Source organism: Rhodnius prolixus, unplaced genomic scaffold, assembly GCF_049639745.1.
Source record: "Rhodnius prolixus isolate KJV_2025 unplaced genomic scaffold, Rpr scaffold_2, whole genome shotgun sequence".
Lineage (NCBI taxonomy): Eukaryota > Metazoa > Arthropoda > Insecta > Hemiptera > Reduviidae > Rhodnius > Rhodnius prolixus.
Genome location: NW_027411592.1, coordinates 15,248,976 through 15,275,044, shown reverse-complemented (window position 1 = coordinate 15,275,044; position 26,069 = coordinate 15,248,976). Strand labels below are relative to the sequence as shown.

The 26,069-nt window shown below is 32.5% G+C and overlaps 3 protein-coding genes across 5 annotated transcripts; 1 reads left to right on the top strand and 2 right to left on the bottom strand.

Moving 5' to 3' along the window:
* Positions 1 to 8: 8 nt before the first annotated feature.
* LOC141449090 (splicing factor C9orf78) lies at positions 9 to 3,699 on the bottom strand. 2 transcript variants are annotated; one of them, XM_074118157.1, is made up of 7 exons: positions 3,559 to 3,699; positions 3,298 to 3,412; positions 2,015 to 2,163; positions 1,726 to 1,932; positions 727 to 860; positions 356 to 557; positions 9 to 266 (listed from the first exon to the last, which is right to left on the bottom strand). In XM_074118157.1, the coding sequence occupies exons 1-6, from the start codon at positions 3,675 to 3,677 to the stop codon at positions 379 to 381; spliced, it is 903 nt and encodes a 300-aa protein (XP_073974258.1). In that variant the 5' UTR covers positions 3,678 to 3,699; the 3' UTR covers positions 9 to 266; positions 356 to 378. The 2 variants fall into 2 exon arrangements, with proteins under 2 accessions (XP_073974258.1, XP_073974257.1); XM_074118156.1 differs by lacking the exon at positions 9 to 266 and having other exon boundaries at positions 333 to 557.
* Positions 3,700 to 3,908: 209 nt separating this feature from the next.
* On the top strand, positions 3,909 to 12,665 carry Arp6 (Actin-related protein 6). 2 transcript variants are annotated; one of them, XM_074118149.1, is made up of 8 exons: positions 3,909 to 4,049; positions 4,138 to 4,444; positions 4,523 to 4,640; positions 5,886 to 6,078; positions 6,258 to 6,450; positions 7,079 to 7,286; positions 7,423 to 7,688; positions 9,072 to 12,665. In XM_074118149.1, the coding sequence occupies exons 2-8, from the start codon at positions 4,368 to 4,370 to the stop codon at positions 9,199 to 9,201; spliced, it is 1,185 nt and encodes a 394-aa protein (XP_073974250.1). In that variant the 5' UTR covers positions 3,909 to 4,049; positions 4,138 to 4,367; the 3' UTR covers positions 9,202 to 12,665. The 2 variants fall into 2 exon arrangements, with proteins under 2 accessions (XP_073974250.1, XP_073974252.1); XM_074118151.1 differs by having other exon boundaries at positions 7,423 to 7,713.
* Positions 9,647 to 24,837, bottom strand: Trhn (tryptophan hydroxylase). Its single transcript, XM_074118148.1, has 12 exons — positions 24,788 to 24,837; positions 16,599 to 16,691; positions 14,564 to 14,674; positions 13,407 to 13,620; positions 12,997 to 13,094; positions 12,862 to 12,929; positions 12,671 to 12,721; positions 11,817 to 11,962; positions 11,568 to 11,703; positions 11,361 to 11,487; positions 11,049 to 11,278; positions 9,647 to 10,026 (listed from the first exon to the last, which is right to left on the bottom strand). The coding sequence occupies exons 2-12, from the start codon at positions 16,680 to 16,682 to the stop codon at positions 9,765 to 9,767; spliced, it is 1,527 nt and encodes a 508-aa protein (XP_073974249.1). The 5' UTR covers positions 16,683 to 16,691; positions 24,788 to 24,837; the 3' UTR covers positions 9,647 to 9,764.
* Between the last annotated feature and the right edge of the window lie 1,232 nt (positions 24,838 to 26,069).

The window sequence follows — 26,069 nt, the reverse complement described above, 5'->3', positions numbered from 1 at the left end:
TGAATATGTTCTATTTTTAAAACATTTATTTCGTCTACTGGTACTTCTTAATTTACATAGCTAGCAATTATTACGGTAACTTTTATGGACTTAGGATGTCATCTCCACGACCAACCTCCAACTTGAAAAATCAGCTAAATATTAGTTGCTCATGGAATCCTCCAATTAAACAGTTAAAGAATTGCTCTACTGCAAAACTTTCAAAATTTAACATCTGGCCGCAAAAATTCCAATGGATTTTAGAAATTTACAATTTTAAAATCGCACTGAAACATATAGTTGAAAAACATTAAATTCATTCGAAATATGGTAACTGATTAAATAAAAATACATTCCTTTTCCTTTATTTATTTACATTAAAATTTAAATGAATATAGTTTAAAATCTTCTGTATTGTTTTTTGAATTTCTCAAAATGATAATCATCAGTAGCTTTCTCAGCTCCATGCCTCTCTCTTTTATTTCCTTTAACAGGTTTCTCAGACGGAAGAGGTGCTTTACGTTTGTCATTATTTTGTTTATCTCTCTTATGGTCAGGCCCAGATTCTTCAAGATTAACTAAACATGAAGCAGCAGCAGCGATATTAAATAAGATAAAATAAAAACGATTATAGAGTCCTAACAAAAAGATAATGAACAGTTATTTATTACGTACTACTATAAGTAATTTGTTATGTTACTACGACAGTACAAAATCCAAATGATTATTTCCATGTAAGGTACCTACATCTATTATGCTGTACAAAATTTACTGCCATATTTGTAGGAACAAATTGTGAGGGGCCGTCTTTTTTATTTCTTCTTTCCCAAAGGAGTTTTAATTTAGCTTCTTCAGTGGCTTCAATATTTCGAATTTTGGCCCTAAAATTAAACTTGTGAGTAAATAAATTAATGTAAGCGTATTGTATGTAATAAAAAGCTTAGTAAACTTTGCTTACATTTAAAAATTAAAAATTTCAAAATCAAAACAAGCAAACTTGACAATGCGATTAGGAACCACCATTGCATATTTGACTATACAATTTCGGTCAAAATACGTTAACTGTACACGCTACTTTACGTGTATTTTTACATTTTTTCCTCGAAAATAATTCCATTTCATTAAACTTAAGAACCCCTTAAAGGTCTTGGAACTTATTTATAGTATAATGTTGGTGGGTAAAACAATAAGCTTACAATTCAAATAAATGAAAAAAGTACGGCTGCACTGCTACGTAATATTCAATCCTTAATATTAAAATGCAACGTTAGAATTCTGAGTTTGAAGAAAATTAATTAATTGATACGGTTTTTAAAAACAGATTTCTGAGTTTTTTCTTGAAATTTTACAGAAAACAGTTGCGCCTCTTTTTTCTGTATAGATATAAACTTGTTTTAATTGAAACAGATTTTGGAAAACTTATTTCTAGGAGTGATGAGAATCTAAACTTCATGTCTCATTGTCGCAATATGTTCATGCTTGAGAAGAAGTCTGAGGGCGCTAAATTCTCAATCAAAAATATAAACCAAAAATAGCAAAACATAATCTTCATTACCAGCCTGTAAATACATATAACCAAATGGTTATATACTTTCAATATTTATTTTTTAGAAAAATTTCAATTTCAATCAATAAATCGAAAGTTGAGTAAGTTTTTTCATTAGATTAGACTAGCTAAGCATTTGCAAGCCTCATGCTCCATGCTATGCGTCGTCCCAAATGTATAGAACAACCTATTTCGCTTACTCTATTCCTAGATCGACTTCCGGAATGCCACTAAGCATTTGATTTGACAGCATTTCCTCCGACTTTTGAGAAGAAGAAGCTGTCAAATGAGTTGGAACTGCCATTAATGCTGCCTCTTCGGGTGAACAGTACTTATTCTTTGTTGTATCTTCATCATTATCTTTTTGACCCTTCCTTTTCGATAATTCCACTTCTATATACTTCATCCTACAAAACAAAAATAAGTATGGCAACATTTCCCAAAGTAATTTTAAAAAGTAAAAACGATTAATTGGTTGAAATCACGTACATTTCATCGTCTTCATCTCTCTTGTTTGTTTCAGCGGAAAATTGGGTACCAATGCCAGTATCGTAGGCGTCATCTTCCACATTTAATTTGCCTCCCTTCAGGGAAGACATATTCACCAATCCCCCATTCTTTAGTTTGAAAGGATCGTTCTGGAAAAATAGTGAAATGTCAAAAAGAAATTCAAAATGATGCCAGTCGATCAAAAATGAGCAGATTATTCAAATCAAAATGAAAATCTTTTATTCTTTATCCTTTCTTAAGTATTTGTAGACTTAATACAAAATGAAAAATTAAAATAGCAATTATAGATCAACGCAATGACTCCTCTCCTAAGATAACATTTCTTAAATGAAAATGATAACGTTCAATTCAGCAGTAACTCAATAACAATATTTAACTCTAATTTTTTGCAGCTGTCTCGGCAAAATGCTAATACAAACTACAATTAGTAGTTCTTCAGTTGCTTTAGAGATGAGAATCTTTAGGCTCCCCTCTACTCCAGATCATTAGTGTTGAAGCAGGATATGTTCTTCCTGGGAAAGTAGGGGAGGCACTCTTGCATCGAGTGGTTATTTCAATCAGCTGGCTTGCTGACACCTGGAATTTATCTAGAAAGCCTAGGCGGTTACCAAAATTGGAGGTATGTAAATCCTCCTGAAAACATTTCCAAGCTTAAATTTGGAGCCAATGTATGGAAAAATGGGAGGAAGGCTTGGTGGAAAAGGTGCATAAAACCCCAGGGAGATTAAACCGACCACGGTTCCTCACTCTTTATCGAACATACCCATAGAGCTTGGTTCTATCTGGATCTAGGGGCTATGGTTAGAACATCTGTGGTACCTTGGAGGAGAGCCCAATCCTTCTTAGAGAGCCTGGATAGTAACCACATGGAGGAGGGGAATATAGAATCCTCTTTAGGATACTTTAGAGAATTTAGGGAGAGCAATAAGGAGACGGATGAGTTGGCTACAATGTATGGTTTCCCTTGCTATTCGACTTCTCCTCCTCTTCACACTTTCTTAGAGTACTTGGGTGAGTTGTTTGATCACCTGGAGAGTTTCACAATCTCTCTCCTGGCTCCAATAGGATGCGAAAGATCTTATAAATGGATGCAGTGTAGAATACCCCGAAAAAAGTAGCCTGGTGAAATCAAGCTTGTTCAACATTTTATGATATTTAATATCACTCTGAGATAACATGGGTAAATTCCAAATGCAGATTATAAATGGTTATACTGTGAAGATTTTCTTTAAACCCAAATATATTTTTCAATTGTAACATACACAAAGAACTTCTTCTTCTCTTGAAATTTTTTCCCCTAATGCTAATGTTACAACACTTATTCCACCTGGCCTTTCACGGAGTTTCTGCAAAGCCTTTAAATCTTCCAACTTTTCACTAAAAAAATAATAAACCAAAAATATTGAGAAACAAACTTAATAGCACTAAGATAAAATAAATTAATGGAAGGCAAGAATAAGATGACTAAAACAAATTACAAGAACTTTACAATTTTTTTTTTTTATAAACAAAAGTAGCCTTACTGTACTGATTCATCATCGCTCTGCTCTTGTTCATCCTCTGATTTCTTCCTTCTTCTATATGCTTTGTTTTTCTTGGCTTTAAATTTAATCTTAAAAGCATCGCTTTCCTTTTGTTCCATTTTTCAGAATAAATCCTTTATTATAAAAGACTAACAAACACTTTCCAACATTGCAGCTCTTACAATATTTTTTTAATTTTGCAAAGAAACTTTAAGAAAATTATGATCATTCTTACCAAAATGATCAGATTCAATCATTCACTCAAAAAGCAGGATAGTACGCTGAACGCTATCACGAATTCGGAAGGTTATAGTATACAGTGTAAGTGTATAGGTAATTGTGTGCACTCTGCACTGTGCAGTGGTTAGAGCTTAGACAAAAATGCACTCTTACCTCGTAGTTCTTAGTATTAACGAACAATTGAAAGAAGGTTATTTACAGGTTACCGAAGACTTGTGGCTCCTGGAAGCAGGACTGTCAAGTTAATGATAGTATGAAACGTTTGCATTAAGTGGAACGATTCTATTTAACATTATTAATACATTTCTCTTGATGGTGCTATGTTCTTTAATTTTGCAGGACTGAGGACTATTCGATGTACAATTGGAAGAAGGTTATTAGGTAACGTTTTTGAATGAAGTACTAACCGTTGCGGGTATTCAAGCGTTAATAACGATGAGAGTGATCTGCAATTAGTTTAGCTACTATCCATCGTTATTAACATGTTTCTCATTATTGCCTGCCGTGACAAGTTCTTTCATTAAACGTGTTCAATACCAAATTAAAGAGATATTTTGTTTTTACTAAAAATGGTGGAAAAAGCATATATACTTGATAACGGCGCCTACACGGCTAAAGTTGAGCATTCCACTGCAAAGGAACCTAAGTAATATAAATATATATACTTTTAAATAACTTCACGAAATTGGAAAGTTTTTTAAAATAGCAATTCCATTTATTTCAGGATTATTCCCAATTGTATTATGAAAGCTAAAAGCGAAAGAAGAAGATTGTTTATTGCTGACCAGGTTGAAGAATGTAGAGATGCATCAGGATTATTTTATCTACTCCCATTTCAAAAGGTTTTTATCAGTTATTTTCAAGATTTGTAGTTTTAGTCAATTACTCCATTTCTGTACTCCTTTATAAGAGTGTTGTTTACAATAATGGGGTATTGATCTTAAGAATTAAGGAGTATCGTTCGCTAATAATCAAGCCTTTTTCATTCAAGACGAATCAAGAAACATAAACCGCGCACAGTGTATTACTGAATGTAGGTTTTTAAAATGCCTCACTTGGCTTAGGTCCTCAGAAATCTCTATCTTTATTAACTGCGAGCTGGTTACATCGAGGCTTATTAGCAACTCTACCTTCCTTTCCATATCTTTCATAACTCGGATATTTCTGAACGGAGCATTAATACGGATTTACATTAATCAGCCAGATTCAGTTGATTTATTTTTTCATATTTTCTGTTGACAGTAGATCAGTATGAAGTAAACGTATTTTTTTGAAAAGTATTTCGGGTAAATGATGAAATAATCAACCTGAGACCTACTATGTAACCAATTTTTTTTAATGTAAAACACCACTCTCCTTTTGGATAGCAATCCTGCTTTTTTGTGATTTGTTTTAAAGGCGCCCCAACATCTAAGTCTATTGGCGCACGGAGTCTTTTTAGAGTACTGCTGGCCGGACAGTGCTTTCTGCAGACAACACTGACCATCATCGGAAGAAGCTCTAGGAAAAGAACATCTAAGAATAGTTCGCCTGGATTTGAATCAGGGACCTCCGACTTACCGCTCCACCGTGCTACCTACTGTGTTAATCCTTTTCCTGACCTAATAATTCTTCAGGATCCTGTGTACCTGTAAGTGACACAGCTCTGCGATACACTTGTTCAACCCCAAATCCCAAAAAATCAAATTGTGTTTTATCTGTATAAATAGTTCTTGTTTGAAACTTCTGGATTTTATGAACCAACAATCTAACTCCTACACCATCTCACAGCCTCATGTGGGGTTAAATATCCAGTCACGTAGGTCCTCAGAAGCGTTCTATAGGGAAGCGGTGCTTTCTCCATGCAGGTGATAATTAATTAGGCACGTCATCATTTGTGAAATTGTAGCAAGAACCTTTTCAGCGCAGTGCCGAATTTCCCGTTGCAAGTAATTCGCTCTTCATTGGGTAGTAAGCAATGGGACTTCTAGAAAGAAAACATCTAAGATAACCTCTTAAATTTAAATCGCGTTGAATTTGCTATTAAATTTTCAAATTTTAGAAGTTTTCTATCTCATTTCCTTAATAACTTGCTTATATTATTTTAGGGCCTTTTAATGAATTGGGATATTCAAAAGACTGTATGGGACTACATATTTGGAAACGACTGTTGTCCATCCAATTTTTCAGAAACTCCCGTTATCCTTACAGAGCCTTACTTTAATTTTTGCAGTATTCAGGAAGCAATGGCTGAAATATTTTTTGAGGAGTATGAATGCCAGTCTTTATTACGAATTCCAGGTAGGTCCAGTAGCATTAAAACTTTTACTTCTTGACGTTTATATTTTATAATCCTAACAAAACTTTAAAATAAGCAAATAAATTTTTTAATTTATTTAAAATCCATTGTAAAAATCACTTAAATAAAATATCTGTTTACCTTAGAGGATCAAAAAATAATAAAATATTTTTCCTTTAAGCTGGAGATTTGAGTGAGTATCATTATAGAAGTGAAAATCGTAGCACTCAGTGTTGCTTGATTATTGATTGTGGATACAGTTTCACTCACATTGCTCCCTACATTAGAGGGAAAAAACAGAAAAATGCCATCAAGAGAATTGAAGTTGGAGGAAAGCTTCTTACCAATCATTTGAAGGAAATAATTTCTTATAGGTTAGGAAATATTGCATTATCAATTTGTATTGCATTTATTTATTAACTATTAAAGTCTGAATAGGTTTATCACAATGTTTCGAGATTAGGAGGGTATTTCTTCGCGTCACGAATTTAACCCTCCTGAAAGTAATCACATTATTACAAATTATGTTACATTTCATATTAATTAATTTTATTCAATTCTGCTTTGTAGAACTTCTAAAATAAGACAATTGTATCTATTTTAATGTCAGCGTCAAAGAAACTTAAGTTAACATATCCTTTCCTGTTATTTATATAAGTTCATCCTCATGTGCTCACAATAAGCAACAATTCTGCAACTTTTCTTGTGCTTCTGTAAAAGGTCTTCCGTGCAAAAACATCATTTCGTTAATTAAGATTTAGGTTTTTCAACAATTACCTGCTTAATTCACCCTTCCCCCTTTTTTGGTCTATCCATCTTCTTTTTCTCTTTTTTTCAAGTTTATTTATTAATTTTATCTAAGGACCGTTTATTTTCTATCAAGTTGTTTGACTTTTTTATGATAAATTTTTAATGTTTTTTTCTTATTTTTATTTTACTCTTGTAACTGTAGTGTTACAGTTATTAATTAAATAATTAATTATTTATGGCTTCTTCTTTCAGACAGTTGCATGTAATGGAAGAAACGTATGTAATGAATCAAGTAAAAGAAGATACCTGTTTTGTTTCTATGGATGTAATGGCCGACATGGCAAAATGTAAAAAGAAATATCCTGAAAATGATATAGTTAGAGACTATATTCTTCCAGATTTCACAAATTTGAGAAGAGGATATGTGCACACATTTGATAAACCTCCCGTTGTAGAACAGGTAGTTTTTTCCTCAACTTTATTTTCATCATATCTTTTTTCTTGATATTTATCACAGGAACAAATTACTTACTGCAGAATAATAGAATTCTAAGAATTTTTTATTAAATTAATTGAAATTTTGATTCAAATTTTAGCAAAAATTGCGAATGAACAACGAACGATTCTCAGTTCCTGAAGTTATATTTCATCCATCCGATATTGGTATCAATCAAATGGGATTATCGGAAGCAGTAAAGCTTAGCATTCAACAGTGTCCTGAAGATGCCAGATCTGAATTGTACAAAAACATTGTTGTAACAGGAGGGTCAGCTCTTTTTCCTGGATTCAAAGAACGTCTCTACAAAGATGTCAGGGCAGATGCACCAGACGAATTTGATGTCAATATTACACTACCTGAAAAGTATAAATTTAATTCATTTATTCTGGCAAGTAGAATAAGTAGTAGTTTCCAAAAAAATAGAAAATAAATGCTAAAATCATCCCAATTTTCAAGAAAATTTCAACGTTTTATAAGATTTTCCTCCAACCTAAAAAATTTTCTGCAATAAATTGATTTTATTGATAATTATAAGAGAAAGATTTTTGAGAACTTTTTTTTTAATTGTTTAATGTTTTTTCGGGTACCATTTAATTGTACATAGTATACATTACATTTCTTTGATTTTTTAAAAGAGATGCACTATTGTGCTAGGTGAGATCAACTAGTCCATACCTTGAAAACAAATATATACTATACAAAAATATAAAATAACTAAATAGCTATTCGTCGTAAATGAAAGCCAGTTTTTCCTAAAACAAATTTTCTTAAATGACATCAAAATCAAAACTTATAATTTTACGGCATAAGAAATGCTATATAATGTTTTGCTATCAAACGTACTCTTTAGGGCAGAATTTAGATCCTGAAGTTGAGAAATTTTCTTGCCAGAAGCCGGTAGTTAGGATAATCATCCTCTGGGGCGAAAAGATCCGCTCCTATTACGCTCCTTAAGGCGAATGTATCGCCAACACTTTGTCACCACGTTCTCAAGGGAAACTGTGGGTTAAGAGGAGAACCAGAATTTTATGCTAACCATTCTAAAACTGGATACCAAAAATAATGGCATTCTTTAACATCTTCTAAAGAGATATATCTTCCTCCGTCGTTTACTGGATGGAAAATTATATTCCTCTTACTCCGTCGTTTACTGGATGGAAAGATATATTCCTAACGCTTACCTGAGCTCTCTGTGTACCTTCTAGATAGAGAGGAAACTGCATGTTAGTGTTCTGAAGACGATTTGCTTTTCCCAATTTAAAGAAAAGAGATTCAAGATTATTATTTGTCAATATCTAGCTAGGGAACAGATCCATTTACAAAAAACGAAACGCTAATGTAATATAAAATATGGTTCAGTTCTCTTACCATATTACTATCAATTAGATAGACGCTTTAACTATATTCCAAATTTGGAGAAAATCGATAACCTGGAGTATTTTATTTCATTTTTTTTTTTCTAAATTCTGACAATTTTCTTGAATAGATTCCAACTTTATTTGTAGACTAGTTATTAAATATTCTTCACGATTGGTATCCTTTTATTTTATTTGGAGAGAGAGAAAAAAAATTAATTTAATAAAAAAGATATTACCAATTGTGGATTTTTGTGTTTTTGTTTGCTTGGAGAACGTATTTGCTTGAAGTAAAAAAAAGTGCTCATTATTCTATTATTTATCATTCAATGATAGAAATAACATTATAAAAGAGTGAAGCACATAATTTAAGAATTGCTTTTTGTTGCAGCCCGGTTACTTACGCTTGGAAAGGTGGTAAACTAATTAGTAAAGATCCCGAATTCTATACTTTTGTTGTAACTAAAGAAGAATATGAAGAAGAAGGACCAAATATTTGTATGGAAAGATTTGATAGTTAGTAATTATTTATTTATCTAAAGCAAAGAAAATGACGGAAAGGGCATAGGTTTTTTTTATTTTAATAAAAAAATATATTTATAACATTGTTTTCTGAATATCCTTTTTGAAATTGGGAACTCAGATCCAACTTCAAAACCAAAATTAATTTTCGAAAATCAGGGCCGGATTTAGATGAAAAGAGGCCCTAGACTATTCCACTTATGAGGTCCCTCTTGATCTTGAGGTCCTAGGCTGAAGCTTAGTTAGCCCATAGGAAAATCCGGCTCTGCCTAAAATAAATCTTTCTTTTACCGTATATTCATTTTAATCATGGGTAGTAATGCAATGATTATTTTTTCCCAACACCCTCCACGCGAGTTCATTTGATAGAAAGATAATTAAAGATGATAAACGGGTGACTTTTTATTAATATATTTAGTATTATTTGAAAAATTCACTTTGAAATAAGATAATATGAAATTTATTTCTGAAATATAGTACATATGAGAACTACTTGCACAAAGATTATTTATTTAAAGTGCAGATATTTTACTATAACACAATAAGGATTATTTTGAATATACTAGTCATGCACTGCTTGGTCATAATGATCTTGCCGCTTATCTCCACCAAGATCAATACCATCTTGTAACATGTGCGCTATATTTTCCATAGTATCTTCTCTTGCATCAATTTGCTTCAGAGCGTTACTCACTATACAAAGATCTCCTCGAAGTTCTGACACCAACGCTGCTATTTTTTGGGCGTTACTAAGTACATCAACGCTTTGTGTATAGGGATTATAGCGCACGCCAAATGGCCGTTGTATACATTTTGCAAAAGCCCTGTGAACATGAATGAAAAAGTGTAAGTAATTCTAATATAAACTCACTTTAAAGTTGAACCTAAAGCATAAAACAAGATTGTGACACTTGGGTTTATAGTAAGGCGCAAAAATTTAATCAAATTCTGTTCACTTCATAATACATTCTTGGTTTATTGGTGTGAAATGCTTTTGGAGACGAATGCTATTTAAAAAAAAAATAATAATAAGAGTCAAAAGTATTAATATGTATGGTTTTGCTATCTATAAATGATTATTAAAATAATATGAAATTCAGTATCCTCTGTGAAGTTCAGAATGCAGTCAAAAATACAGTAAGGTATACAATGACTTAATGCGCTAAAATATTTTATTTCAGATCATGCGCATTTTATTAAATAGATGACTTTAAGCACAGATGATTTTGTTAATTTATGTTAGTAGCAAGCAACGGCTATTATAAATTTACTTATGGTTGACTTTTTTTTTCTATTTCTGAAGAGTTGCTTTGCTTATACCTTAACTTATTTGTCTTGTAATTTCTAATTGTAAAATATGTCACTGAAGGAGAATAAATTTTAATACGCCTCTTTAGTCTACGATGGGGATTTGAAGGAAGTGTTGTAGTAGACATGTTGTGGATCAGAGGGTTGTAATGACTGTGCAGATTTGAGTGTAGTTTTGTGTTGCGAGATTGGGCTATTTCAAAAGAGGAATATTTAGATCAGAATGTATTGTGTGAAGTTGAAGGGAGCGTTCTTAGAATTTTAGACTGTAATGTTTGAAGTCGGTTGATGTTCGATTTTTTGGCGCTTCTGTAGAGTTGTATACCGTGCGTCCATTTTGGGGCAAGTTGGGCGGTATATAGTTTTCTTTTGTTCGTCAGAGTCAGTTTTGAACGTTTGTAAGTAGTCTTTTTAACATTTTATATTTCAGATTGAGGTCAATTCGTTTGAGACCTTGAGTGGGGGTTCCGTGAGTCTTAATTAGATATAAATTTATCTTCTTACAATGCTTTATTGATTTTATAAAATTAATGCGCACCTCATTTGTTCCTTAGCTTCTTCAAATGAATCAGTATAGTAATAAGCATTCTGATAAGATGTAATGATACATTCCTCGTGACATGTTAATTCTGGATCGAACTTTTTGATTTTCTCAGTGGCTTGAATAGCGTGTTGAAGTTCCGCAATAGAAGATAGTAAACCAGCACCATAAACTCTTAATTCACCATCTTGTTTGCAAAGACCGAATTCGACCGTAAAAAAATATAACTGAAAAAAAGGCACATACGATATATCATGTTTAGACGTGAGATGGCTCAATTGTCTAGAATTTTGTTTATTAGATACTTACCGTTGCCAGCTTTTCTACATCTTCATCAGAAGCTCCAAGTGATGTCAAACCAAGTTCTTGAGAAAACTGTGCAAAACTAGGATTTGCTAAAAGTGGCATGTGTCCTAATAGTTCATGGCAACAGTCGCTTTAAGATTTAGAAAAAAATCATGAATTATTTGGAAAAATTGTATACCTTTAGATACCTTGAAAATAACTAAAACTTACGGTTCAGGTGTATAATAAGGATCAGAACTGTGTCTGATGTACTGAGTACAATGAAATACTCTAAATGCTAAACCAGCCAAAAAGTCTCTGGGTGACAAGTAACCAGCTACTGGTCGTAGCTGAAAGCCAGTTTTTCCTAAAACATATTTTTCTTAAATGGCATCAAAATAAAAAAGGATTATGATTTTAATCAAAACTTATAATTTTATGGGGAAAAAAATTCTTATAAAGCTTTGCTATCAAACGTACTCTTTAAAAACAAGTTTAGATCCTGAAGTTGAGGGATATTATCTTGCCTGTAACCACAGTACTTAACAAGTTCAGGCCAGTTTTCTAAATACTCTCTGCAAGCATATTTGGCATATAGTTTATGAAGTTCCGTGAAGACTGTGCCCCTTAAAAACAAAATCTAATTATGACCATTTCATCAAATTAATATTTTGAACATTTATCATTGTTTTTTTTTATAAGATATCAAGTTCTGATGGTTAAATTTTTTCCAAACCTGGAAATTTTACTGTGTTTTTAATATTTCATACGCATTTTATTGTATATTAGATTCAAAAAAAACTTTGCTTTTAGTAATTTTAAACATTTTGTTTTAGCAGAGTTCTTGGGAAACAATCTTCTAAAATAAATTGCAATTAATATCATTAAAACTTCATTAGTAGATGAGTTCAAAAGTATTTTTGTTTAAAATTGATGAGCAGTCCAGATGAATTATGGAGAAAAAAAAAACAATAAAAGACAAAAAGTATTCAAAAGAATTATTGATAAGAAAGTTTATGTGGGAATAGAGATTGTTGGAAATTGTGTTCGTTTGTGAAAGATCACGTTTAGATAGAAGGAGCAGGAAGGCGATGATGTTGTGAGTAGGTAAGGGGTGAGGTGATTATCTGTCTTGTCTCTTGAGTTGACTACTAGGACTTAGTAGCAGATTGCATTACTGTAATTGTATCAGTGTATCTCCAACTTTAGCAGTACTAATAATACGATATTTAGATCTCCATTATTAACTTGCTGTTATGTTTACCCCTTACGTATATTAACTTTTTGTAAAATCTACCCATTCAAATATAGTTTTCATTAAATTTTTAACTTACCAAGTTTTAATTTCTTCCTCTGTGTATTGCACTCTGGGAATAGGTTGTCCGCTAACAATATTAGAAACATATTTTAGTTCTCATTAAAATGAAAGAGAGTTACATTTTGTTGCAGATGTTTTTTAAAAAAGGAATTAATACCAAAATTCAATCACTTACTTTAAACCACCTAATATAAAGAAATTACTTACTATTTATAAGAGTTTGCTATATTAGCAAATGTTTCTCTTCTTTTTCTGTATACAGGGTCTTTAAATCCCTAAAATTACAAAATTATTATTTACAAAATTAGGAATAACGTTACCAATGTTATAGTATTTACTTACCGGATGATCGGCATCTAATTCTGATCCATACATTAATACTTTCTGTGCTTTATCTAAATCCTGAATTCTTTTTGGAAACCACGGCATCTCTTCAAAATCTGTAGTAAGATGTTTCATAATTTATTTCTTACTTTGAATTTTTTTTTTTAGGTTTTAAAAAATCACAAAGAAAACTTTTTAGAATCGAATATAAAATTATAATAGACCCAAATTTCATTATTCTTCGGAGTTCAAACATACAAGACTTTGGAATAATGACTAGAGTAAGCAAGGGAAACTGCGCTTCCGATAATAAATTGGTATATTGAATTTATTTTATAAGTTTCCAAATCAATCCTTGCACTTCTTATGTGTTTCTATATTTACTTCGCATTTTAATTTAACAAACTTAAATTATCTAAACTGTGTACCAAAGCTAGTTGTGGCTGATAGTGGAGTTGGAGGCGGTAAATCTGATCCTGATTCGTAGGTTGTCAAATTTATTGCTGCCACCTCTCTTCTCAGTAATGACACAACTTGTTCCATCTTTCTGTTATCACATTCCACTTCCACAAGTATCTCGTATTCTGAATCATGCCTGTCTGAAGGACGTGATTCTATGTGTACAACATTCACGCCCATGTCCTACGCTCAAAAATTCATTAAAAATTAAGCCCAAATTATATGCTTAAGAATGCTTGGTATTATATTAGTTTGGTATTTAGATAATTGGTGTTTTAATTTCATAATAGTTTAGTATTTTGTAGTGAATTTAATATTTGAAAAGTATTTTTATTTTAATTTTTATTTAGACGACTATAAATTATATTATAATTTACTCAGAAATTTTTTTTCCAATTTTATTATTGGGTGTTATTATTTTGGCATATATATTTAAAAATAGTTGTTCATTATTAGTGTGAAACCGGATTGTCCGAAGTTGGAGGATACATTCAGTTACTGACTGCCCCTAGGATCATCTGTACGTCCCAATTCATCTATCTTGGTTCTTCTTATATAATAAGAAAAATTTGCGCGAAAAAATAGTAGTGCCTTTTCACTGACGCTAAATAGAGTTTTTGAAAGAGAATTCGTAGGGAGAATTTAAGGCAGAATAAATGAAAAAGGTACTTATGCAAACTGAGATTAAGGTCACGTTAGGAGGTTCTGGCGAACCAGATAGGCCGAGGCAGAGTTGAACAGATTGAGATAATAAAATAGAGCGGAGTGTCAAGAAATGAGAACTATTGGAATCTGTAAATTGGCAGGTCAAGGATCAGAATTGCCTGCAGTAAGTGATATCAACTGCAGGTAGGTATATTAAGTTGTCAGATGTACCGAGGCAAATCGTCTATCTCTGGTTTCTTACAAATTTCTTTTTCTTGAGCGTAAAATAAAAAAGTGTAATAATTTTATTATTTCAATGCAAAAAATCTGAATATTGATGGTATGTATTCTGTGGCAATCCTTTGCAAAAATTGAAAAAGCAACCATGTTGAATACATGCCAACCATTCTTTAATAAAATTTTCCTTAAATCACATCCAATATAAAATTACCTTCAATAATAAATTGCTTTTATGAATTACCTGAAACACTTGCAGTACTCTTGCTAGTCCACCAATTTGATTCTTCAGTGAAAATACCACTGAATTTCTGCCAGTGTTTTGAATATGAGGCTGAACTCTGCTGCGTCCTTCCTAATTATGCAGTTTATCCCAAATAAGTTATTCAATTAATTGATCCAATCCCAGAGCTTCAGAAAAATTATTTGTTTAAAAAAGAAACTCCCTTACTCAAACTAGAAATCTTCTCGAAACAGTAAATACTAATGGAAATACTAACGCTAATCGTGATTAAAATACGGCAATAATAAGTTTTGATATATGTTCTCTTAAGGCATTTTCAGAATTATTTTTTCATAGAAAAACTAACTAATAATATTTTTTCTTCTTTTCTTTTAATTTAATGAAAAATTTACATCTGCAAAATTAACATACTGTAAGAATGAGGGGAAAAGATGAGTGCAAGCGAGGGAAGCTGCCCTCCGACAATCCTTCGAGATATTTGCAAGTAGTGAGGCGACAGATAGTGAATGAGATGAAGTTATTTACGAGTAGAATAGAGCGAGATGAGAAGAGTAATTAGTAGAATAACGTAATCCATTAATGTATATTTAACTCATTATTATATGAATTGTCTTCGATATATTAATGCTACGAATGATACGGCAATGTCGCACAAATAGAACTTAACAAAGAACTGAAAGTATGCGCTAAGAACTTGAACGAATATTTTGACCAAGTGATTAGGAATGTGCACTTGAGCATTTTGTACCATTCAACGAATAGGGCGATGTGTCAATTGACTTCCACCAGATTCCTTCCGCCCTTGCTGCAAGGCTTCCGCTTGCTACTGTTAAAAAGGTATGTACTTCGCCAATAAATACGTTTATTAATTTTCATTTTGCAGGATGCAATTTTGATTTTCAAACATGTAAAATTTTCCGACGCAACCTGAGTCTTTTAAAAGAACACTTTAAAGTTGCACTTTTGCGTACACTAAAATTCATATATTTATATTTTAGAATGTCTGAACGGTTTGAATAAAAAATCACTTTTAGGGAATTTAGAAAATAGTAACATTATTTAAAATAGAATATTCTGTTCCAGAATTTCTAGGTTTAAAATGTCTGGGTGCCCTGAAGGAAATTAGTGACCAAAATAAGGTCTTTCTGGTCTGGGTACCTGGTCATTCAGGACATAAGGGTAACGAAGCGGCAGATCTATTGGCCCGGAAAGGCTCTGCGAGATACTTCGTTGGCCCGGAGCCCTGTTTTGGGGTTCCGAAGTGTATTAAGACTGCGACCATTAACTTATGGGTGCAGAGTAGGTCTCAGGAGTGGTGGTCTGCCACTACTGGACAGAGACAGGCGAAGGAGTTTATTAAAGGCTATTCGCCGAGGCTGACTGCAGAATTAATCCGCCAAAGCCATGGGGTTATCAGGATGATTGTAGGTCTATTAACTGGCCACTGCAGACTCAGAAAACACATGCATCGCATGGGCCTGGCAGATGATAGCCTCTGTAGGTTCTGTCAGGAAGAGGAGGAAACAGCACTGCACGTGTTGTGCCAATGTGAGGGGCTTGTTTGGCTAAGGATGTTACTTCTCGGGGAGGAAAAACCAAGGCCTGTGAGCTTTACCCAAGAGTCGCTCTCCAGCATTAAGAATCTAATTAAAAGGACAGGTCTGGAGGGTGAGCTTTAAAGTTAGGGGAGCCACAATAGACCCAAAGGGGTCGCAGTGGCGTAGGCCCTGAGGCCGCCCTAGGCCAATCTAATCTAATCTAGGTTTAAAATGCAGTAAGTTTTAAGAAAGAAAATTCAAGGGGAGAAATTTTTCTTGAGTGAAATTCATCCTTAAAAGATTCCACTTTCTTAGTTTACTTTCTTGGCTTTGAAGAAAATCTTTTATTATTAAAATTTGTTCTAGAAACTAAGTTTGCGCAGAGAATATTATTACTATTGTTGCTTCTTAGTTTCTAGTTTAAATGAAGCAATTTAGAGACTTTCTTTTTTTTGGTTTTTTTTACTTACAAATAAACTTGAAAAACAATTACTAACCTCTGAGTCTGTGTGCTTTAGTGACCATTTTTCACCTGATCTGTATAACCAAAGGCCAAGAAGACTCTTTCCTGACCCACTCATTCTGATTTACTGCAAATAATTAAACGTAAATCTTGATATAAATATAAACAATGAATATGAAACTTAATAACATCCGTAATGCCAGACATTATCAATGATTTAACGGGACATTCATGTTTGTTTTCAAGTAGAAATGATTCAATCACCGAAGATGTGAGAAAATAAGAAGGAAAACTGCGAAAAAATGAAATCATAGAAATTAAATCTGATTCAATACAATCACATTCGCTGAAATACTTCAGTGGAAAACAAGTCAATTTACTATTATTTCTGGGTAAGAGGTAAATTTTGTTTTGTAACGAAACAAAAAGAGGCTTAAATTTTCTCAGATACTCAATTTCTATATTAGTAAACTAGTACAAAATTTTTAAAAAAAGGGGTGAATGAAAGATTGAGTTGGTTGAAGCCCCAGCTTGATGTGTAAGCAAGAGATCAGGATAAAGGGAATTGGTAGTTGAAGTAGCTGGCGTAGCCTGCGATTGTATTCAATTAAATAATAAAAAAAAAAAAGCTAATAACCTATTTATTGTATTTACATAACAATATCTGTGTACTTCTTATGGAAAAAATTAAATAAAATACATCATTGCGGATATTCTGTTGGTTTCTACTCTCTATTCGAATATAAGAAGGGAAATCCTGCAGGAGTACTAAGCCTATTGATTACTAAAGTTGGTGATCTTCGGTATGTCTTCGGTCTGGACTAAAGTGTACTTTAGGGTAACAAGTACCCAAGAGTATCTAAACTGTCAATGCAAAAGATATACCAAACTTTAAGATTAACACCCACAATGTAAAACAAATGGCAATTGTTATTAAGTACGTATGATCCCTGAAGATGGTCTAGTCCAGGGGTGAGCAACCTTTTTAATCAATGGGCCAATTTAAATTTTTATTTTTATTGGCGGGCCGCACATAGATTAACTCTTATTAATAATCTCCTTAACAAAAACTTACAGTTTAAAATGTTAAGTATAAGGGTTGATTAAACGCCAAAATGCACACAAATCAGCAAGTATCCAACATTTCATTCATACTTCATTAATATTTAAGTAATTTTACTGCATTAACTTTTTATTAAATTTTTTAGAATTTATTAGATGTCGCAGACCCTTATGCTGGCCACTTCATTCAAAATATTTTTTTATTATAATTATGATAAAATGAGTGATGAATTATTCTGAGTAGTCACATATACATGCATGTTAAAGTAGAAAAAAACAAAGTTAGAGTCGGTCACTTTTTAAATTTCAATCACGGAGGATTTAAAACAATATTTCAGTCTTGAATTCGTCTTACCTGTAATTAACAGTTTGATTATTATAAATAACTAGATATTACTGTCCATCTACAGTGCTACTTGAACATATATTTTGTAGACGAAAATGGCCAGCATAAGGGTCTGCGACATCTAATAAATTCTAAAAAATTTAATAAAAAGTTAATGCAGTAAAATTACTTAAATATTAATGAAGTATGAATGAAATGTTGGATACTTGCTGATTTGTGTGCATTTTGGCGTTTAATCAACCCTTATACTTAACATTTTAAACTGTAAGTTTTTGTTAAGGAGATTTTTGTACCTTTTGGATAGATTTATTTATAGTTTTATAAAGGGTTGCAAACAATAACATATTTACACAGCATAAACATTTATGAATATATCCTCCCTCTTCTGGCTCTGCGTATAGTTAGCCTTTAGATCCTGAAACATAAGTAACTCCGACGGACCCCTCATCCTTTCTCACCTGGGCTTGGGACCGGCTTGGCGGACTTAGTCCGTCAGTTAGTTTAGTCACATATAAAAAATAAAACTACAACGCATATATAATATAATAAAGTAAGAGCAGACCATCGCTTTACTGTTATGCAGGGGAGCCCTAACCCTTTCATCCTCCCAAATTTTATCAATTCGAGCTAAGATTTACAGAGTTATCAGTAATAATAATATTGGAGGGGGCCTTACATACATTGGGCGAACTCCCCTCCCAAATATGCACAGCGTCGAGACCTCTAAAATGCAAATCTACATAAAATTTTGAATAATATGACACTTCATTCATGAAAATCGGTTCACGCGTTGATAATTTGAAACGATTGCTATACTTCCCCTTAACAAGTGTAAGAGCAGACCGTCGCTTTATTGTTACAAAGGAGAGCCTTAACCCTAACATCCTACCAAATTTTATCAAAATCAGGCCAAGATTTACAGAGTAATTAGTAATAATAATTTTGGAAGGGGCCTTACATAAAGGGGGCTAACTCTTCTCTCATTCGATGTACAGCGTCGAGACCCCCAAAAGGCACATCTACATAAAATTCCGAATTGAATGACACCTCATTCATGAAAATCGGTTCGCGCGTTTAGGCGCTACGCAGTTTCCAAAAAAGGTAACAACAACAACAAGAACAACAACAATTTTTGAAAATGTTGTTTTTGCGCAATTTTCACATTGCTTTTCTCGAAAACTAATAAATCTATTTTATTACGAAAAAATTACAGTTATAAAGGAGGATTTGCACTATATTTTAAAGAAAATTTGGGAATTTTATCTTTTATAGAAAAAGAGAAAAAAAATGCCAAAGTTGGGTGTTTTTCAGCGTTACGCTTTTTCGTGCAGTTTTTGACGATCAACCCTTATACAACTGTCCTACCGGACAGTTTTAATTTACGAAACTTCGTACGAAACGCATCGCGTCTGTATTGCATGTTTGAACAAGTCACCGACAAGTGTGTATCTCGTCACAAAAAAATCGCGCAGACGCGGCGCGTTCGTATTGCATGTTTAAAAACGTCGTCGACAAGTAACTCGCCATAAAAAAATATTTCGGTTTAGTATTTACTACCATTTTATTATAATTAATTTTATAACAATATATTGATGGGAGAAAGTCGATAAAATAAATTCAATTTTAGAAATGCTTGGCGGGCCGCGTGTTGCTCATCCTTGGTCTAGTCCATTGGTAATTAAAAAAAAATGTTTCAAGACAGAAATTGGCAATAATCTTCCTCTTGGATTAATGAAGCAGGGGAAAAAAAGATAAACAATGTTCTACATTTATTATGTTGATTTTTATAAAGTCATATAATTTCTGGTAAAGGTAGCCATCATTGTACGCAAGGATGGAGCATAATTTAGGACCATCCTGCATCAATGATGGACTTTCACATCTCTTCTTTTATTTCTAGATTTTTTTAGAAACTGTATTTTTTTCGTCAACGAAGTAAAATTATCCCAATAAAGCTAAAATACATTTAGTATTTGAGCTATCCCACCTCTACAGAGTGTTTACTCTTCACATAAATTATGTAGTGAATTTGGGCAATCGTGTGGGAGCTCTTAAAGAACATAAAACAATCACACGATTGCACGTTTGGTATCACGCTTTGGAAGCTTTTGCCGAAAATTGTCACAATGAACTGCTTTCAATACAGCGCTCATTGAATACTTAATATAACTGCCTCATATCATTTATCCTTATGAATGAGCTGTGTGGGCTGTCGCCAGATCAAGATGTTACTTTGGGGTTGGTCCAGGGTACGGCGTCTCTCACGAGCTCTTACAAATGCCTGAATGGTTCCCTCTCTGTGGTTTAAAAGAGACACCTTTGCAAAATAGGGTTCATGCCCGTTCATTTTTATAGATTTTGTGAGACGAAAGGGGAAACTTCCCTCGAGAGGTTAGGTTTAGAATTTTCCGCTCGAGTAGGTGGAAAAGTTTAAGCTGATTTCCCTTAAGGTTGTTAGATTTGCTCGGGATTTTGTAATTCTTGACTAGCTTCTGTTCGAACTGGTCTATTTTTAGACTTTTTAGATAAGTTTATTGGCCCATAGAGGCCTGGAATAGAGTATATTTTCCCTCCCTAATAATAATAACGAATAATGATAATATTAATAACATAACTTTGTTTCAACGCCTTAGATAATTCGGAAGTTAAATCCTACTAAAATCATATTTTATGGATATAATTTTGATTAAATGTATATTATATCTTCGTTATTTAATAGGTACATTATTTTAACTCTATTCCAAATTATTCTTCTGATTTATCTTTAATATGCCCTTTTTTCTGAGTAGTCATATATGCATGCATGTTAAAGTGGAAAAAGACAAAGTTAGAGTCGACTATTGTTTAAATTTGAATCACGGAGGATATAAAACAATGTTTCAGTCTTGAATTCGTCTTACCAAAATATTCGTGAGCACAAATAACACACAGTTAATAACAAGTAGAGTATTCAACAATAATTATTCATTTCTCAATAATTTAATTTAGTCCCCCTAATTTTACTTATAGTAAAATACTGGAATAATTAGCTGTCCTAAAAAATATGCATATCTTATTTACTTTATATTACATATAAATATACAACATTGTGGGAAGAACACCTTGATTGAGAATGTAATTGAAGAAAACTATATTATTTGCGATAAAGCCAGATTATTTATTACTTATTTTTACAAACGTTTGACTACTACATAAAGTAACAATTACTTTAATCGAAGAATGAACTTAAACCGACGATTTTTATTTACAAATAAATAAATAAAATAAAATCATTGATGAATGTTGGTTTAAGCATTTTTTTAAAAAGTTTTTGAATTTTTTAGCCTCATAATTTTTTTAATTTTTTTTATAACGTTTTTCTTTTTAACCTTTAATTAATACTTTGATTATTATAGATAAATAGATATTATAGTCAATCTACAGTGCTACTTGAACAAATATTTGTAGATGAAAGTGGCCAGCATAAGGGTCTGTGACATCTAATAAATTCTAAGAAATATTAATGAAAATTAATGCAGTAAAATTACTTAAATAATATCAATGAAGTATTCATGAAATGTTGGGTACTTAAATAATATCAATGAAGTATTAATGAAATGTTGGGTACTGCTGATTTGTGTACCTTTTGGCGTTTAATCAACCCTTATACTTAACATTTTAAACTGTAAGTTTTTGTTAAGGAGTTTTATGGATAAATGCAAATTATTTATGGATAAGCACAAACAAATAGAAATTGTCATTAAGGTAACTAAATAGTATTGGGACCTTAAAAAAAGCGTTAACGCCATTTTCTGGAAAGTTAAAACATAAAAACTGCTAGCGGATTTCGCCCGAGACCTTAGGATCAGAAGTGATAACATCACGGTAAAAAAAAGTTTGAAGATTACACTGTCCCAATTTGTCGCTTGAACCCTGAAAAAAATATTACCAGTAATGAGGGAGTGGAATGTACGAGCTGCGGGTTATTCCAGCCAAATTAGACATAACAAAGGGACATTAGAAATAACATGTGCGCATGGGTTTTGATTTTAAATTGTCATTTTAGTAAAATTATTTTTTTCATAAATCAGATAGAGTTGTACCACAAAACATGTAAGTAATGCAAAATTAGTATAATTTTAACGCTGTATTTGATTCTCCTCCTTTTATGGCATTTATGGGGCGTACGCGACGAGTAGGTTTGCCGATGCAACAATGTTTTACTCATTCTCTAAAATTTGAAGGCCTAATTTAGACGAAATTGTTTAAGTACATATACCTAATGAATATTGTTTGGATCGACCATAGTAAAGTAGACATATTCATATACACATATTAAACGGAAAATGGCAGAACAAGGCAAAAAATCGTCATTGCCAGTGACATAAACGCGAAATCGCCGAGCATGTAATTTCGATTGTCACTCTGTTGATGATCATCGGTTACGAATGTGAATAACTTTTCGATCAAAGCGGTTCCGCTGAAAAAAACAATGTTAGCAAATCCTCTACTTCGGCAGCTTTACGAGTAAAAAATAGTTAAGTAGATTAGGATTTGTTGTTAGAATTAGCTGAATTATCAATAGGTGAGTGTTATTACTTGTTTGTGGCGCGTTTATGTGATTAGCATAGTGTTCAGGGTAGAATTAGCATTTTAAAGTTTCACTTGAAATACGGAGCACAAGTACTCAAAGCAAATTGCTAGGGTTGTAATTGGTCTATATTTTTATCAATAATTTTAGAAGTTCCACGCAAGTTGGAATCATTTTACCATTCATACATAGACCACATACAAAGTAAGCAGCACATGTGCAAGGTACAGAAAGCGAAAAACAACTTAATAAATTTAGAGCCAAAAATTCTGACTGAGTCTAAACAAAGTGAAAACCTTAAATTCGAAGGTTGGAAAAGAAAGATGCCATTCTACCGAAGTCCTTTCCACCTATCTGCTTTGCGTCTTCTTTTCTTAACGTAATGAAGAAAGCCATGACCAATATTAGGAGCTGGAAGAATGTCTTTGCAAACTACTCAAACATGCTTAACGAGCTGAAAGATCTTTGGATACTGCTCTATTTCAGTTGACTGCTGTAATCCTGAGGTCTTTCTCTATATGTCAATCAAACATCCATTTTTATCTTTCTAGCCTACGACAACATTTTAAGTCAAAAAAGATTATTGCATGCTGCATTAAATAGTGACTGAATATGTCAAGTGTGTAAATCATCCAAATGATTTACAACTATTGTTACGCGTCTGGAGATAGCGCATATAAAGATCAGTGGCCAAATTTGACTCCACTTGTTAAGAAGTGATATCAACCATAAGATAAACAGTTCAGATAAGAGGAATAAGCAGCAAACTTACCGTTTGCCAGGACTCCATAGCGCGGATTTACAGATATCACTTTCTCTCATGAATCACACTGTAGAGAATGTTTCGGAAAATTAAGGTGATACAAAATTACAAAATATGGAGGTAAATGGCACTATGTTTGACAATGACACTCCATTGAACCTCATTTTATAACTCACTGGGAATTAAACGTCTTAGTTCGGGATTAAAAAATGGGGGGGGAAACAAGCTGAACTCTTAGGTTCTAGGTTGAAAGGTTGGGATCTTCTTCAAAAAGGCAATAAAGTTCGTTCATAACCACCAGGAAAAATTTCTTAGTTTCTTTTCTATAGATATGATTTGGCGTATTCCAAAATACTGAATTAGAAATTCTGGGTCATGAATATAAATAAACTTTTTGGGTATTCTACAAAAAACAGTTTAGTGATTCAGGTGATGATTTAGGTGTTTTTCCACAATAGTAACACTATTATTAGTGTCTAATAATATGACACACTGTCATTAGTTTATGCAACTGATATGAAGGAGACATATGAAAACTTAAATTTTCGGAGAGCAGCTAAGCCCAGATGACAAAGCATTATGGAAGCCATTCAAAAATGTGGTGAGAATTTATGTAGGCAAACAGATTTACTGACATCCCCGGATTACCATGAAATGATACCGAAACTGAAATTTGGGGAGCAACATGTCCCTCAAAGTTGAGCTTTTGGTCACCCACCTAGATAGCTCTCTTGACAATCTCGGTACAATAAGTGATGAACATGAGGAGCGGTTTCATTAAGATATCTCCGCCCTGGAAAAGAAGTACCAGGATGTTTGCTGATAACTGCTGGACACTGAAAAGAGACGTTCTCGATGCCAAGTACTGAAGAAACTTAAGAACAGTAACGTATTAGGCAAGTAGAGTATCGAGAATTATATTGTAAATGCAAAATTTTACTGAAAACTGTACTGATAGAGAAAAACTAATTATGTTCTTGTATTCGACGAAAGAAATACTATCACAATCATCTATTTTCCTTCATGTGGTAAATTTGTAATTGATCTAAGGAAGTCTTTTTCATTCTTTTTCATTTTTCCTTTGCAAGGTCTATGCAGATTATTTTTTAGTTGCTAGACTTCATCTTTAAACCTTTTTTTAAAGTTGGACAAAACGTTGATAAACTTTTAATTTTTATTTATTAAAATTAAAATTGCCAATTGGTCCCTTGAAGTTCATTTTTCAGTGAAATATTGCAAAATGTTATTCTTTATCTCAAATTTATTCAATGATTGATTAACAATAAAAATATGTAATTTTAAAAATAATAATTATAAATTGTAAATTATTCCTAAAAACATTAAATTTGCTTTGGTTGTAAAAGTAATTAAAGTGAAAGAGATACAGTTTCCTTTTAAATTCACCTTAAGGTAAGGTTTAGGGCATAATTTTTAAAAACCATCAACACATACAAACCTACGTTGTAGGATGGAATGACTTACCTTGGTGGATGCTCAGGAGAGACTGTTCTGTCCAAACTCCAAACACCAGTTAAAGATACTTGTTGAGAAGGTGGGTGACGTCATAGTAGAAACCGCCCTTCGAGGAAGGCACTTAACCACCCCCATGGACACTCCTCACTTAGCTACTTAGAAGAGACCCCTATTTCCTCCTATCAAACCAAACTTTAGTTGGCTGATAAATATTTAGAGCTCCTACTTAAAGAATTTTTTTTGTTTTCAAATAAAAGCTCTTTTATACTAAGTAAAACTCCTGGTAAAATTTAGGGGTGAATATTCTATTTTTAGCTTTTTTTTTTTTTCTTTTAAAGAAAGCTAACATAAATGTGTGTAATAGGTGAAAATTATACTCACAACTAACTTATTTTGGAAAATAGAACTTTTTGCAATCAAATGTTAACGTTAAATTGCTGAGCTAAATATCGCATAAATTTGAAACGTCAGGGTAGTAGCAATACGGAGTGAATGCAGCATCAAATACAAGAACAAATTCTTAAGGACTTGAAAAAAATATTGTTACATAAACTGCAATGAAAGCTGTGAGCTGTACGCAGATTAGATTATTACTTTAAAAAAAAACATACTTCTGGCCTTTTTAATTTCCAGGTACAGCATATTTGTATAAAAGAATTTACAAGTTATTGCTGATTAGCCCGCATCTTTCCTGACCGGTCACGGATTTCATCTTCGGTCAAAGCCCAAAATCGGTTAGGGTAATAAAAAAAACATGAATAAAATCAGCGGTATTTACCATTGCAGCGGATCTAACCACATTTAAACATTTACATGATAATTTGAAGGAAATATATTTAGAAATAATTTACCAATTCATTCTTTAATTTCTTTTCTTTCCAGTCTATTATTGTTTAAATTTAAATTAATAAATAATGCGATCTGCATTTTTATTTATTTGAAACAAACGGACTAAATCAACTAGTAATAACTTTGGCGCATTCGGTAGATAAATTAGTAGTAATCAGTTATAACTAATATATTACTTATTGACTAGTTGTTATTTTATTTTAAGGCGCGTCAACATCCGAGGACTAGCTGATTTGTTACACAATTAATTGCTAGATAAAAACATTTAAAAATTAAAATGATGTAGATTAATATTTTAAATATAATGTTACAAACTATAGTTAGTAACAACAATCTGATGGCAGATATTGTGTGGAAAGTTTCAGGACATTAACTCTTTTGTCTCCAGCTAAAGGACCGTGAAGTTATAAAGCATCCTCGTAATTTCTGATTCAACCAGACC